Source organism: Poecilia reticulata, linkage group LG20 (assembly GCF_000633615.1).
Source record: "Poecilia reticulata strain Guanapo linkage group LG20, Guppy_female_1.0+MT, whole genome shotgun sequence".
NCBI lineage: Eukaryota > Metazoa > Chordata > Actinopteri > Cyprinodontiformes > Poeciliidae > Poecilia > Poecilia reticulata.
Window position 1 is genome coordinate 16,397,990 of NC_024350.1, and position 15,109 is coordinate 16,413,098.

Sequence of the window (15,109 nt, forward strand, 5' to 3'; positions counted from 1 at the left end):
TTTACTCCTCCAGGAGGTTGTTTTACTCCTCCAGGAGGTTATTGTGGTTGTTTAATTGGATTCCTGAATTCTCCAAAGTTGAATGTGTCGTCATGTTTTTGTGCTCGCAGACTTATCAACACATTCTTTCTAACTTTTTGAGTTGCCAAGTTTGAAATTTTCGTCACTAGTTTTCATTTGTCGGAATAATTTGAGAAATCCTGAACATATTTGAATTTTGCACCTTTGCGTTGCAAAGTCGTTTATTGGAGATGAAATATGTTTCCTGCTTCTAGGAGGCGTTAAAAGGATGGATGCTTTTTCTTGAAAATATTCGAAAGTGGACACATTTTCGAGGGCGTCAACGTTTTTAAAGAGATTTTAAAATTCTGTTTTCTTAACGGAAGAATATACAATTTTCTCTAATATTTTTTGGGATAAAGGTGGAAAATATAACAAAATTATTATCCAACTATTGCTTCCCAGTACAGCTGCAATATTTTAGTAATAATCTTGTATTTAATCAATTATTCTGACAACTAATCAAGTAATCAGATAAAAAATATTGGCAGATTCTGCAGATTTCTCATTTAGTCATTAAAGTCTATTTTGTAAATATTCGAAATACAAAGCAAGTGAACAAATGTTATTTTTTTAGATATGAAAATAAACATTTAATGCCTAAAATGCAAAAACAAATCATTCCTTTGAACGTTTGATCATTTGTAGCCAACGATCTGAATAAAGATGCTTCTAACATGAACGTGTGAATTTCTCAGACATTTTTTCCTGACCTGTTGACTCTTTTTTTCAAGTAATTAATAATTGAACAGCAAAAGTTGCATCGTAGGAGAATTTTTCATAAGATTTTCAACCAGATGAAGCTAAAACTCGACTCCTTGAGGAGTTTTTATTTATCTTAAATGCAAAATTGATATGTTTTTTGTACAGTTTTGACCTAAACACAGGAACAATGCTGTAACATAATGACTGTAGATTTCAGTGGGCTTATGTCTTTAATGTTTTTTTATGTTTTTAATATTTTTAATTTCTTCTTCTTTCTTTTCGACGTTTTAATTATGTAATGTTTTTTTTTAATCTCTCTTTCTCACTGATTATTTCTGTTTTTATTTTAATTATGTAAAGCACTTTGAAATGCCTTGCTGCTGAAATGTGCTATACAAATAAAGATTGATTGATTGATTGATTGATTGATAACCCAGTTAAAACGCTGAAATGTTGCTTTAAAAAATGTCTGCCAACGTTAAAACTTTATAAGAAACGCTGAGATGTGAGGGACTGATGACGTCAAACAGGAAGCAACGTCTGAGAGCTGCTGGGTGAACTGGGTGAACTGGTTCTGTGGATGCCGGCTGTTCGCGCTGCTTCATCAGCTCCTCCTTTTCTTTTAAAGATAAAGCTTATTTTCTGCCAAGGCTAACTTTTAGGATAAGGAAAAACAAAACGCAGTTGTTTTGTTCTCAAGTATTCAAATTCCTTTAGAAAGGATGCTTCTCTCCGGAGCCAGTGCCGATCTCCAGACATGCAGCGGCAGAAATATTCCCTTCTGTGTGACAAAGGAATATTTTCTGGCTCGTCTCTGGGAGGAAATTATCTCCGCCACTTAAAACGAGTGTCTCCCTGTGTGGTGCTAATTCAGCTCCTTTAGTCTCATCTTTGCTTATTCACCACAAGCAGAAAAAAAAGTGGTTTCAGTCGGAGCGAACGCTTTATTTACAGAATATAGCTAAAGAACGAGAGGCCCACCTGTTGAAATATGAAGAATCCAGTTTTCTGCATGAAGCTGTTGCAGGTTTTTATTTTAAAACGTGAATTTTTCTCATTTTTTGGTGGAAATTTGGTGGAATTTCTCCGATGTTGATTGCGCCATTTAAAACTAAAACGCAGACTATTTAAAGACGGAAGACATTTTGTTTTGAACCACTTGTAAACAATAAAAGCAGATCGTTTTTGTGGGCATAAGGAAAGTGGGCTTTTAAATTAGGTGATTTTCTTTTCCCTTTAAGACAAACATGCTTCAGAGCTGTAAAATTGCAGAAAAGAAATTGAATTTGTTGTGCAAGTGGACCCAAGTGAAGTATTACCTCACAGTTAAAATGCTTTGGGGATGATTTTGCTATAAAAATGCTGAACCAGTGGTTATTCAGTACATCCTGTTTTGCTCCAATTATACTTGAAGAACCATTTTAGAAACAAAGGGAGGAAACGTTGAGCAGCTTTTTGTCTGAGGAGTTGTTTCCACTCGGTTAAGGGGTTAGCTTGATGGATGCTCCCCGTACAGGTTGGCAACCGGTTTCTAAGTGCACCTGACAGCCACTTTGTTCTCCTCCTCACACACACACACACACACACACATTTTGACTTTTGAACACCTCCTCCTCCTCTGACAATGTGCAACTTCTATACCTAAGAGGTTACTCTCTTCTCGGCACATCTAGGTCACACGTTTGCTGCCACTTTGGTTTTCTGACTGACGGCGTGCGGCTCAGTGAAACGGCGACGTGCAGTCAGAGTGAAAATAAAACAACTTTTTAGATAAACTCACAAAAAGGGGAAACAGTAGCAGGGTGGTTAGCTGTATAGAAAGTCCTACGAAACTGGGAAAATGGGGCAATATTATGCTAAATTGACTCTTTTGAGCTTTACATCATATTATAACATTATTCCCTCATCAAAAACACACCTGGAGCGTTGCCTTGATTATTTCATGTGTGTCTGAGAAGTCTTTTAATCTCCATGGCAACCAGTCAGCTGTACGAAACGCCTGGGTGGACCTAGCTCCGCCTTCGAGACGCAGCTCCTCCTCAGAGCTGAAGTTTCCAAGCGACCGAGCTTCCACCTTCCACAGCAGCTCCTTCAGACTAGCCAGCAGCAATTAGCAAACACCTGGTGGATCAGAGGAAATCTTTAGCCTCCTTCGAGGTGAGGTTAGAATTTGAAATATGTAATCATGTAATGCAGAATCTACAATATATAAGACAACTTTTAAAATATCTATAATTGTCTAAACACAATTCTTAAGAACCGTACGATAGACTGGATTATATATTTTTCCTCTTGTAACCCTGTTTATTAACCCAGAAAGTCCCTGCTTGTTACTTTCTGTGGAACCTAGCCCCAAATTATTGATGGAAAGTTTGTCTATTTGTGTATTTTAAAAAGTAAATGAGTCTAGGGAAGCTAAAATAAGTGGCCTCAAAGCTACTTGGCTAGCATCTGCATGTGTCCGACGCTTCGAGTTCGACGCGTTTGCACTTTGAAGTCAGACGTTGACAGTTTCTGCTCTCGAGGCATGAATGTCCTTCAAACTCTTCCACCCTCTCCTGCATATTTCGTCTAAATAAATAAATCATTTATTTAATGTGACTCAACGTTTTTGCTGGACGGATTTGGACAGCTCAAATGTGGGGAAATATTTTCAAACTTACCCAACTTTCCAACTTCCTCGCGGATCCCCGTCCATGTCGGGTCCTTTCTCTTCCTGTCTCTGAAGTCATAACTTGATTGGTCGTAGATTAGAGGACGAGAGCAAACGGCGACATTTAGTTTATCCTCCATAGTTCTTTCTTTTTTCTGAGAAAATGCACCACTAGGTGCAGCTGATGCTCCGCGATGAGCAGCGACGGTTCAGATTTTTCAACTTCAGCGTCGGACGACGAAACGTGTCATCGACGCGCCTCCACAGACTTTGAATGTAAACCTGAACGCAGCATTAGACTCGTAGTTTTTTTGTGCAAGTTTCTATAAAGGAATTTAATGTTGTTGCTTTTCCATTGATCTTTCAGTTGCTGAAATGTGTTATTTTTAATCACCTTTCAGCAAACATGTAGATTAGAGGCAGCAACTATAAACTTCTTATATTAACCGATTCAGTAACTGTAAGAATATGAATGTTTTGTCGTTTAACAGTTTATATCTGGGACATTTGCATGTAGGAACTATTTTCTCTTAGCAAACAAAGGAAGTTGAAATAATTGGTTCTTAACCAGATGAGCCCATAATAAAAGATTATGTTAATTTCCAACAAATTACTCCTTGATTTAAATTATATCATTGCAAGAAGCTTTGAATGGATGAGATTTTAATGAAATCAAGACAAAGACAGTTTGATGCCATTGAGAGGTGGATGTCAGAGAAAATAAGATTTAAAAAAATCTATAATTTGACTAAAAGTTGACGTTTTTAATAAAACATTGCAGGTTGAACTGGTGCTGAAAACTGCAGCTTCTTTCTCTGCCTTCTCCCTTCGCTCTGCAATGAGTGATTTTATGGAGCCGAAGATGATATGATGAGCATCGATGGATGAAATTAAGCTGAAATAAATTGCAGGAGGCACTTTCGGTAAATATGTGCGTCTGTGCTGACAAATAGAACCCATCCCAGTTTTATCAAGAGCCTGAGGGAGTTATACGATGAAGCCTTTGTTATTATGCTCGGCTGTGGCTTCTTCTTTTTTTATTTCTCATATAAGGTATTCCTGTTTGAAAGGTGAACAGCCTGTGGGGAGAAAGTTGTTAAGATGCAGTTTAAGGTAAAAAAAATGTGACAAAAGGACGTTATAGATTCTCTGCTTTTTGTTGTTGAGAGTTGGAGAGAATTTGGTCTTTTTCTGCTTCAAAAAGCTTTTCAAACCACAAAACCAGCCCGGGAATTTAACTTACGCGTTTAATTATCAGAACAGCAAGTTTATTTAGCCCTTTTTGTTGTATTTACGTGACAAATGGAAGGGATTTAATTGTATTGTAGTGCTGAAAGTGAAACGAGGACATTAAATTAAGTTTGGCTTTAAATTTCAATCATTAAAAGATAAAAAAAGTAGCTTTTAGTTATTTATATTCGCTGCTCTCTGCACTCAATTTTATGATTCAATCTGAGATTCTAACTGAGAAAAAACAGATTTATGATATTTATGGGTCTCATTTTCATGCACTAAATGTATTTTTAAATTCTCAGGTGTGAAGCAATAAAATGTTGCTTTTTGGGATCCATCTGTCTTTGTTCTTATTCTGTCACTTTAAATCTGGAAGGCGTATAAAATACAGTCAAATGAAAAAGTTTGGGCACCCCTATTAATATTAATCATTTTTATTTCTAGATATTTGGGTGTTTTGCAACAGCTATTTCAGTTTGATGTATCTAATTACTGTAATATTTCAGTATTGACGTTAGATTTATTGTACTAACAGAAAATATGCAATATGCATCAAAACAAAATTTGCAAAAATTTGGGTGTCCTTATCATTTTATTGATTTGAATAATCCTAACTACTTTTCACTGACTTACTGAAGCACAAAATTGGTTTGGTTACCTCATTACGCCCTGAACTTCATAGCCAGGTGTAGCCAATCATGAGAAAAGGTATTTAATGTGGCCAAATCCAAGATGTTCTCCTACTTGAATGTCTGAAGAGCGGCATCATGGGCACCTCAAAGCAGCTCTCAAATGATCTGGAAACAAAGATTGTTCAACATAGTTGTTTAGGGGAAAGATGCAAAAAGTTGTCTCAGATTTAATGTCAGTTTCCACTGTGAGGAGCATAGTCAGGAAATGGAAGACCACTGGGACAGTTCTAGTTAAGCCCAGAAGGCCAAGAAAACTATCGGAGAGGCAGAGAAGAAGAATGGTGAGAGCCGTTGAGGACATCCCATAGACCACCTCCAAAGACCTGCAGCATCATCTTGCTGCAGATGGTGTCTCTGTGCATCGTTCAACAATTCAGGGCACTTTGCACAAGGAGAAGCTGTTTGGAAGAGTGATGGGAAAGAAGCCGTTTCTGCAAGCACGCCACAAACGGAGCCACTTGAGGCTCTGTTTGTGAAGTCAGCTTCATTTTGGAATAAGGTCCTGTGGACTGATGAAACAAAGATGGAGTAGTTTGGTCATAAAAAGAGGCCTTATGCATGGCGGCAAAAAAACACAGCATTCCAAGAAAAACACTTGCTACCCACTGGGAAGTTTGGTGGAGGTTCCATCATGCTGTGGGGCTGTGTGGCCAGTGCCGGCACTGGGAATCTTGTTAACGATGAGGGTCGCATGGATTCCTCTCAATATCAACAGATTCTTGAGAATAATGTTCAAGAATCAGTTACGAAGTTGAAGTTACGCCGGGGATGGATATTTCAGCAAGACAACGATCCAAAACGCCGCTTCAAATCTACTCAGGCATTCATGCAGAGGAACAGTTACAATGTTCAGGACGGCCATCCAGTGCCCAGACCTGAATATCATTGAACATCTGGGATGATTTGAAGCGGGCTGTCCATGATCGACGACCATCAAACTGAACTGAACTGGAAAAATACCTTCATCCAGGATCCAGGATCTCATTAAAAGCTACAGGAAGCGACTAGAGGCTGTTATTTTTGCAAAAGGAGGATCTACTAACTATTTATGTCACTTTTCTGTTGAGGTGCCCGTATTTCTGCACCTGTCAAATGTTGTGTTAATGCGTACTGCACATTTTCTGTTAGTCCAATAAAACTCATTTCAATACTGAAATATTACTGTGTCCATACGTTATTGGTTGTTTCAAACTGAAAAAGCTGTTGCAAACATCCAAATATTTAGAGATAAAAATAAATGAGATCATTTGGGGTGCCCAAACTTTTTCATATGACTGTAATTAAAGACATAGCAACACAAATATTTGTTTTTCTCAACATTTCTTTTGCTATCCATGTTTTTATTCAAATCAGCTCCTCAAAATGTTTTCTACTGAAGATGTTTTATTGTTGCAAGTATTAAAATAAAAATACAATCACTTCAGAGTAAAACGCCAGAATCTCTGGGTGTTTTTCTATATTTATATAAAGGAGCTTATTTCTTTGGTTTACCAGAGAATCTGACTTTTTGTGGATACAATCTGAGCTAATCCAGAATTGTGCCTCCTCCCATCCTGCTACTGTTCTGCATGCTAACACCTACCTGCACTAAAACAGTCATTTCCTTTGCAGGTGAAGACGACCGTCTGGCTCTGAAAGGCAAGGTTACGGTTGGAGACCTCTTTCGAAAAGAATTCAAGGTTCATGACCCAAACGCCAAGTGGATCAGCAGTAAGTTGCTCTTATTAATCATTATTAATAAGTGATAGGTTAGATAGTCCTGTGGCTCTTAAAAAGCCAAAAATGAAATGCTTCTCATTAAGAATGAGAATAAAACATGAGTTCTTCAGAAGATTTTCTGCAGGTTCAAAGCATCTCTTTGAATGGAAAAAGGTCGCTGACCAACACAGAGAGAACATTTAAAACTATTTAACGCATAAAAGAAGGTCAACAGAAATGGCAAACGAGGTGGGAGGGGTTCTTCAGCAGAGCAGCCAAGAGTTGGGTTGTTTTAATGGCCTCATTAATTATGTAATGAGTTTTGTTTTATGTTTGGTACTAAACTGGCTGAGCCACGAGGAAATGTTGAAGGTGGATTGATTCAGTAAGTGATTTGTAGGCCACAGTTAAAATGTCCTCAGCGATATAAAACCAAGTGGAGGCGCTACTGTGTTTTTAATCTTGTTTAGTTGTGTAAAATTCACATTTTGCAGGTTTTTGTTCTTCTATTTTGGGTTTCTACTCCGTCTAAAAACAGCTCAAACACTTGAAAGCAAAAAACTTCCCAGTCATCTTTTTGGAAATACGTTCATGTTTTTTGGTGTCTGGAAAATTAGGCGTTTTGAAAACCTCTGCAATATAACGCCACGAATCTGGTGGCACTCCCTGTTTTCTAGCAACCCCAGCTGAGTTCCAGCACTTTACCTAGCAACCCAAACTGAACTCTAGCATGTTTGATCAGCTGGTTTTACCGCTGTACAATGGCTGCTGGAAAAGACAAGTGTTTTGTTGCTGACTTACCGTCCAGAAACCACTTGCTGCGTCCTTACTGGTTGTGCAGGAGGCTCCACTTCTGCTTTTCAAAGATCTACGGTTGTATAATTGCGCATCTGTTTGTAGCCATTTTCCTGTGTGAGTGTAAACATTGAGTTTAAGGCGTGGCTCGCAGCGGCTTATTTGTATTTAAAGTGACAAGAGGCTCTGAAAGTTGGATCAGTAAAATATATCATGCGTCTGGATGTTTTGGTTCATATCACACATTTTGAGCACATGGTGGACCGGCATCGACCCAAACTCTCGCCCGTTGAGTGCTGCCGTTTTCTGCCAGTTCTAGATGTCTCTGGTTCTACAAAGCTCATCCAGCTGGTTCCACTACCTCCTCTGCATGTAATAAAGTTCTGCTAATGAGCCACTGCAAATAAAACTTGCAGCATAGCATTTGACTTTGAGCACAGCTCCTGTAAGGAAACAAGTGGGAGTAGGCATTATGTGGATACAAGAAAAACGGCAAACGAAAGGTTCAATGCATCACCGGAAAAGTTCTAGTTTACCAGCTCCTTAAGTCTTGCAACACAGTAACACAATCCTAATGCAACAGTCAACAAATCTTCCATCTGCGTCTGTTTTTTTTGCAAATTGCCAATTTTCTGCCGCACCTCCAGCTGGTGTGCATCCTCTAATCCGTCCCCTAAAAACAGAGAAATCATGGCTGTCCTCATCCATAATGCGCACAGCACATTGTGTAAGTGAACGCAGCCCTGCTCTCGCCCCTCAACGTGGCATCTTGAGTCACAGCTGCATCCTCATTAGGAAACATCAAGGAAATAAACACAGGATGAGTCTGTTTACATCCACGCTCGACTCAGACTCACTCACAGCACGACTGCCGTTTTATTTAGTTACAATCCAGAGCCGCTAAATGTTTAATTGAACTTAACAAGAAGTTGGAAAAAGAGGAAAAATGTCAATCACCAATGCTGCAAAAACTGCAATGTTACAAGTTTTTCTTTTTAAGTTGTGTTCAGGATTGAAGTCGGGAGAAAGTTGAACTGTAAAAAAAATTTAAAAAGTGACACTGAGCAAAACATAGGCGATAAAATTGTCAAAAGTTGCCAGAGATTGAAGATAATACTTATGTGCACAATGCAACTCTTACACTGAAGAAGAGGAAATATCTTACAGCGGAAGCTTGGACACGTAGCAAACCGGCACCTTTACTACGGATTTAGAAGCGCTCTGTGGTTAGTCACCGCAGGGGTAAATATCCCAAAAACTAATTCAAAAAGCTAAAATTTGGTGGCATTCAGATAAACTCTTTATCTCAATGTGTTTATTGTTACTGTGTGGTACATTTCTAACAACTGTGTTATTAGTAGCTTTATCACAATACAATGTCAAATTGATGCATTTTCATGCCAATATAATGTTTCTTGACATCACAAAGTCTCTTATGATGAATTTTGATTCAGTTCACATCTGCGATCAGGATGATCCAATGTCTTACGTTCAGAGTCATTTTCATACAGCTCTGGAAAAGTGATCAGGTTTTCTCATTTTACTCTTTATAGGTTTGAGTAAAATGAACATTATTATTTTATTCTATGAACTACTGACAGCATATCTCGTTTTGTAGTATTTATTTGCAGAAAATGAGAAATTGTCAAAATAACAAAAAAGATCCATAGCTTTCATACCTCAAATAATGCAAAAAAAAAAAAAAAAACTAAGTTCAAGTTCATTTAGAAACAACAATACTAATGATTTAACTCTGGTAGAGTCAATGTTTGGTGGAATAACTATCAGGTTTTCAATGAGGTTCAGTCCAGTTAATTTTTTCTAGAGCTGTGTATCAACTTAATATAAGAAACTTTATGCTCACAAACAACACCTACAGTCTGGCTGTTGACTCCCTGTTTAAACTGTCTGCCTCATAATTTCTTTCCAATAGCGAAACTGTCTTAAGGGGGAAGGAAGAGATCACGTTTATACTTAGTGATTTCTGCATAGTTGATCTTTGTGAATCTGTTTTTTTTACTTTACTTTCTCTTTTTCACCTCACATCCATCTGCCTTGTTAGAAAACTGATTTTAGACAATGAAACAATCTGCTTTCTGCTTATAGCAATTAGCAGCAGCGCTCTCCTGTGCCATGCGCTGCACCATTAAGATGTTTTTTTTTGTTCCACACCCTTAAAACATCTGAATCGTGGTTATATTTGCCGTGTCATTCACTGTTCAGCGTCTGATTTCTCTGTTATTCCAAACCACATTTTCCCCACATGCTTCAGCAGCTGCTTCATAACCTGGAACTACAACACTAATTTTTCTTAACTTCCTAATGTCGACGCTGTTCCGATCCATCAAACGCTTTGTCTTTTATTAATGCTGAGACGGTAACGAGAGAAACGCACCTCCTCTGTGTGTCGCAGCGTCTCAGGAACCCGGTTTGTTTCTCACAGTCTCCCTGCTGCAGTTTGACCTTAAAGAAGGTGATCAAACGTTTCCCCTTCCAGCTCATTGTGAGATGGCAGGAGCAGAGCATGTTAGCATGTAGCCAGGAAGCTGAAACTTTGCGTTAATTACATTAGTGACGGTAAAACAGCAGCATTCGAGGTAAATGCGTTTTTATCTGCAGAGACACCCTTATGTGCTGGGTGAAGAGATTCCCCTCATGCAGCTGATTTGTCGTTGTTGCAGGCTGTGACCCAAAGGGTGTAAACAAATCGATCATGCCTGGATGAGCACAGGAAGCTGCTGTGCTACTGTACACATCTGGAAGACAACATCTGTTCCTCAGAGTTACCAGTTAAACCAATGGAAAAGAAAAAAAATGGGAAAAATTTATATTTTAACAACAAAATCTCGGTACGAGACAAAAAAAAATACATTTATTAAATAGAAATAAACTCAAACATTAAAAATAAATCACTTTTTGCATAATTACTGCTGCATTTCCAACAATTCCCAACATATAAGTGACAAGGTAGTAGTAAACTTCCTTTTCCAGGAAGGTCTCTGAAAGAGTTTCCTGTAAAGTAATGGTTAAATAAAAATAAAAAAGCACATTCTCTCACTTCTCTCTGTTACCAGACATGCTAATATTTATGTATACAAGTTTATATGCACCAAATATTAAGACAGATGAACCATTGTTCTTACTTTCTGAAGTCAAATCAAGTTTCTCTTGTTTTGGGTCAAATAAAATAAGTAAAATTATTTCTATTTGCTAAAATCCACAATAATGACCGAATATATCAGATTCATAATAATCTTTCTGTATGTAAACTCCTGATTTTAAATATATTAATAAATAAATCATCATTATTGTGGCATTTAGCAAATATAAATATTTTTGGTCATTAAATCAAGAGAAGTGAGAAAAAAATATGAATGTCTTTTCATTTGACGAATGTAAACTTCTGACTTCAGCTGTAACAAAAATTGGAGTTATGCAAGATCATTATTAGTGAGAATAAATTCTGCTTTGCACTTAAAATTTTCTCTTGAACCAAAAATTGACCTGAGCTGATAAAACACATGGTGACTGAAGGGGGTTTTGCAGCCGTCCTCGCACAGGAGCAATCTCTGAAAAACACTAGACCTCCCTGTTGAAAGCTCTTCAGCGCTTCGTCTTTTCTCTTCTTCCATGATATCTGTGTTTTTCTGCTGAATGATTAAGTGTGGCTCACAAAAAGGAGAGAAATGGGAGAGGGAGCTTTAGAGAGAGCCGTAAGCTGATTAGTTTGTCTCCGTTAGCTTTGCTTTTCTTTTTTTCCCCAGAGATAAACCAACATCTGTGCTTTCAGGGCTGCGTCTTGGTTTAGCTGCGAAGGCTCTTCTGGTTGGAGGTTGAAATTGAATTTTTTTTAAAACCTTGTTTTGTTCGTTTTATGATTTCTTCTGAGACTCTCTCCATTTGTCAGTCAGTTCCCCAGAGACAGACTGAATATAACCTGGAGAGGCCATAATCATCACTTATTGGGCCATTTTTCTGCACAGCCGCTTCATCGAGTCGTTTTCTATTCAAACAGACGCAAAACGTCGGTTATTTAATTGGTTTTTATCATTAGTATCAAGTTGGTTGCTACTAGAGGTGTGCTGATCGATCGGTCACCGATCATAATCGGGCCGATTTTCGTGAAAAAGTGAGTGATCGGCGATCATTGGCTCTTGTTGCCGATCACCTGCATCTCATTTCTCAGCCTGCCTGTGCAGCTGGTCTCCTCTTTCCTTCACTCTGCAAACGCGAAGCAACAAATCCTAAACGATGTGGAACTATAACTATAACGCACTGAGTGAATGGGGACGTTTGCGTGTTGCTGCGGAAAATTGAAGCAGGTCAAAATGTATCAACACAACGAAGCTAATACGACATAAAAACAATGCCATACTTGACGGAGTTTGGCTACATCGAGGCTCACTGCAGTAAAAAAGACATATGGAGGATCAGATAGCAGGTAAAGCAGCGCACAGCTACAAACACTCACCCGGATTAGCATGACGGTCAGAAAGCTAAACAAATAACCCGCAAAATTATTTAAGTCTCTGAGCTGCGATGTAAGACGCTGGTTCTGCTCTCGCTGTTGAACCGCTGCTACGCTACAGGTAGTAATATTTCACAGACGGAGCGCCGCTTCTGCTCCACCTGGTAGTGACTCTCACACTGAACCTCTGCTTAAAGCTGCAGCATCTAACCTAAAAAATACATTTTACATACGTATTAAAACTTTCGCTGTCCTAACATGAGACAGATAATCTCTAAAAAATAATCGATCTCCTCCCTGCTCTGCATAATTACTCCGCTCAGTCAGAAACAACCACTCAGAACTAGCAGTAATCAGCTAGCCGCCATGCTAACAGGAAGTTTTCATTCAGTAACTCAGGATTGTTTATTGTAATGGATCCTGTATTTGCCTTTGAATGTTAAGTTTTAGACTTGAATTTTTGTTGGCAATGTTGAGAGGTTTTATTTTGGCTCTTTGCATTATTTAGCCTCTTCAGAGCCTCCATATGTTATCAGTCTGTTAAAGATAGTTTTACTGATAGCAGTACAATTTGCACAATGCCTGTTTGGTTTAGTTTTCTTCTTGGAAAAAGTTATTAAAAACAAGTTTTTGTCTAAATTAAGGTGAATTCATGGTTCCTTTTCCCACATAATGTAACCGGTAGTGTTTATGATAAAATAATAATAATTATGTGATCGGTATCGGTGATCGATATCGGTGATCCTCCCTCATGGGTGATCGGTATCGGTATCGGCAGGAAAAAACCTGATCGGCACATCTCTAGTTGCTACTGAATCCATCCGCCTGTTTTAAAATGAAACTTTATGAATTTGCAGACGTGTGAAACCTTTTCATTCTACAAATCTGCGTAATGCACCTATCGCTTAGTTAAACGGTTTGCTTGACATTTTTTGACTTTTTCAGAAAAAACTAACTGTTTTAATTTAACTTATTGGAACACAAAGAAAACTCCGAGCATAACTCACACCAAGGATGTTCATTCTTTCTCTTTGAGAGGATTATTTATTGATATCCAAAGAAAAGAAACAGCTTTTTTATTTATTTCTTTTGCCTGTTGTACTGACTCATACCAAACCATGTACAATGTGCTGTTACACTCCTATTGCATGGACCCTGTATAACCTGCTGCAACAAGATGTTGAAGCTTTAAATGTTGTATCGAAGTTATTGAATCAGACCTGAACAGCATCAATTATTTACTTTTGAGGTACAGTTCTCTTAAAAGTACTGATTTCTTTGGTTTTTGCTTCATCGTCATACCTAAATGTTTCAAATCAGAACAAATTACAAACAAAATAACGGTGGTGACTCAAGTCGATGTAAGCTGCAGTTTTAAAATGACAGAGTCACTTATTAAAAGAGATAAGCTACCAAAACCAAGCTGGTTTTATGTCTGGCCGTCTAAATCGGCCTGTTTTTGTGCCATTCACAGCTGAAAGTTTGTGTGATTGCACTGTGTCAAACTAATCGCTTTAAATATCTGTTCCCCTCCTCGCCTGTGGGGGCGCTGCACCAAGAACCACTGAAGGAAACGACATCTGAAGAAGACTGAGTGCACCTTTCTTCTTGACGAAATATAAACATGTCATATTTTAGAGTTTGTAGGATTTCTCTTTAGTCTTTGATAAAAGACCATGAACTAGCAGTTTGTTTTGGTTGTATTTACCCAGAATGCCCTGTTCTATAGTTCGGTACGGTCGGTACTGCTTTTGGTACGGTCTCCGGTCCGATTGGCATTCATATATGCATTCGAACTGCACCAGAGTTCACTGAGGTTTTTATGCGGACTTTTTTAGCGCATTCATACCCAAAAGAACCAAACTTTCTTGACAAACAGGCTGGTGTGGATGCAGCTTTAGTTTTGCTTTCTGAGTTTCTACTCGTGATTTCTTTTTTAATTTTTTTTTTTTATCAAGCCTGCATGGTGGTTTTTCACAGAGATCCTGAGTCGCTTATACAGATTCCTGGCCTTCATAATTGATTTTTTTCAAAACATCTTCAGTGTTTAAATGTGCTTTATAACCTGAAACATTAAAGTAAATCTTCAAGGCAGCAAATACCTGTTCAAAGAACAGTCTATAGCATCGATATTCTAATCACGTTTGGAAACCTTCACCAAGTCTGCCTGCCTTGGTTTGGTAATTGCACATTTAGCAGACACACTGATATCGCCCAGATGCCTGTTTTTGTAGCGCTCCATCTGAATCCGACACAGCGTCCCCATCCTTTTCATCCCACCAAGGTGAAAGCTCTCCTCAGGGATGTGATGCCAGCTCTGCAGGCAGCTGTTTGCCATTTTAATGGTCACGCTCCTCTTGTTTGCCACTCCAGGAGTCCCTTTTTTCCCTCCTTAATGTTTGTTAAATATGATAAAGGGGGGAACCTTTTGAGAAGAAATGGACCGGTCGGGACAATGAAAAGGGCCGTTATTGTGACTTCAGGCAGGAATTATGGCTGTGATTAAGAAGGGCGAAGCGTGTTTGTTTTGTTGTTATGTATAATAGAGATTTACAGCCGACACAGAGCCTCTTGTTTCGGTTTATTGAAATGGATTCAGTTTGGAGGGAGTTGGCAAGTTGTAGGGCTGGACAATACGGCTGAAAAACTTGTCACGACATAAGCGTTTTATATCGGTGCCAATAATTATTGATTAGCTTTTTTTTTGTCTGGTTTTATACGCAGTTTTCATTCCACACCATTGTTTGTTTTTATTTTTAAGCAATTTTCAGGCACAGTGGTGGAACATGAAACTGCTGCTGCGGC

General features: G+C 38.4%; 1 protein-coding gene across 6 annotated transcripts in view; it reads left to right on the plus strand.

The window, feature by feature from the left end:
- dpp6a (dipeptidyl-peptidase 6a) overlaps positions 1–15,109 on the plus strand; it is a 301,390-nt gene that overhangs the window by 230,427 nt on the left and 55,854 nt on the right. For all 6 annotated transcript variants that reach the window (XM_008396391.2, XM_008396394.2, XM_008396392.2 and 3 more), the window contains one exon: positions 6,955–7,053. In XM_008396391.2, coding sequence (XP_008394613.1) covers positions 6,955–7,053 — 99 coding nt within the window. The remainder of the gene's footprint in view (positions 1–6,954; positions 7,054–15,109) is intronic.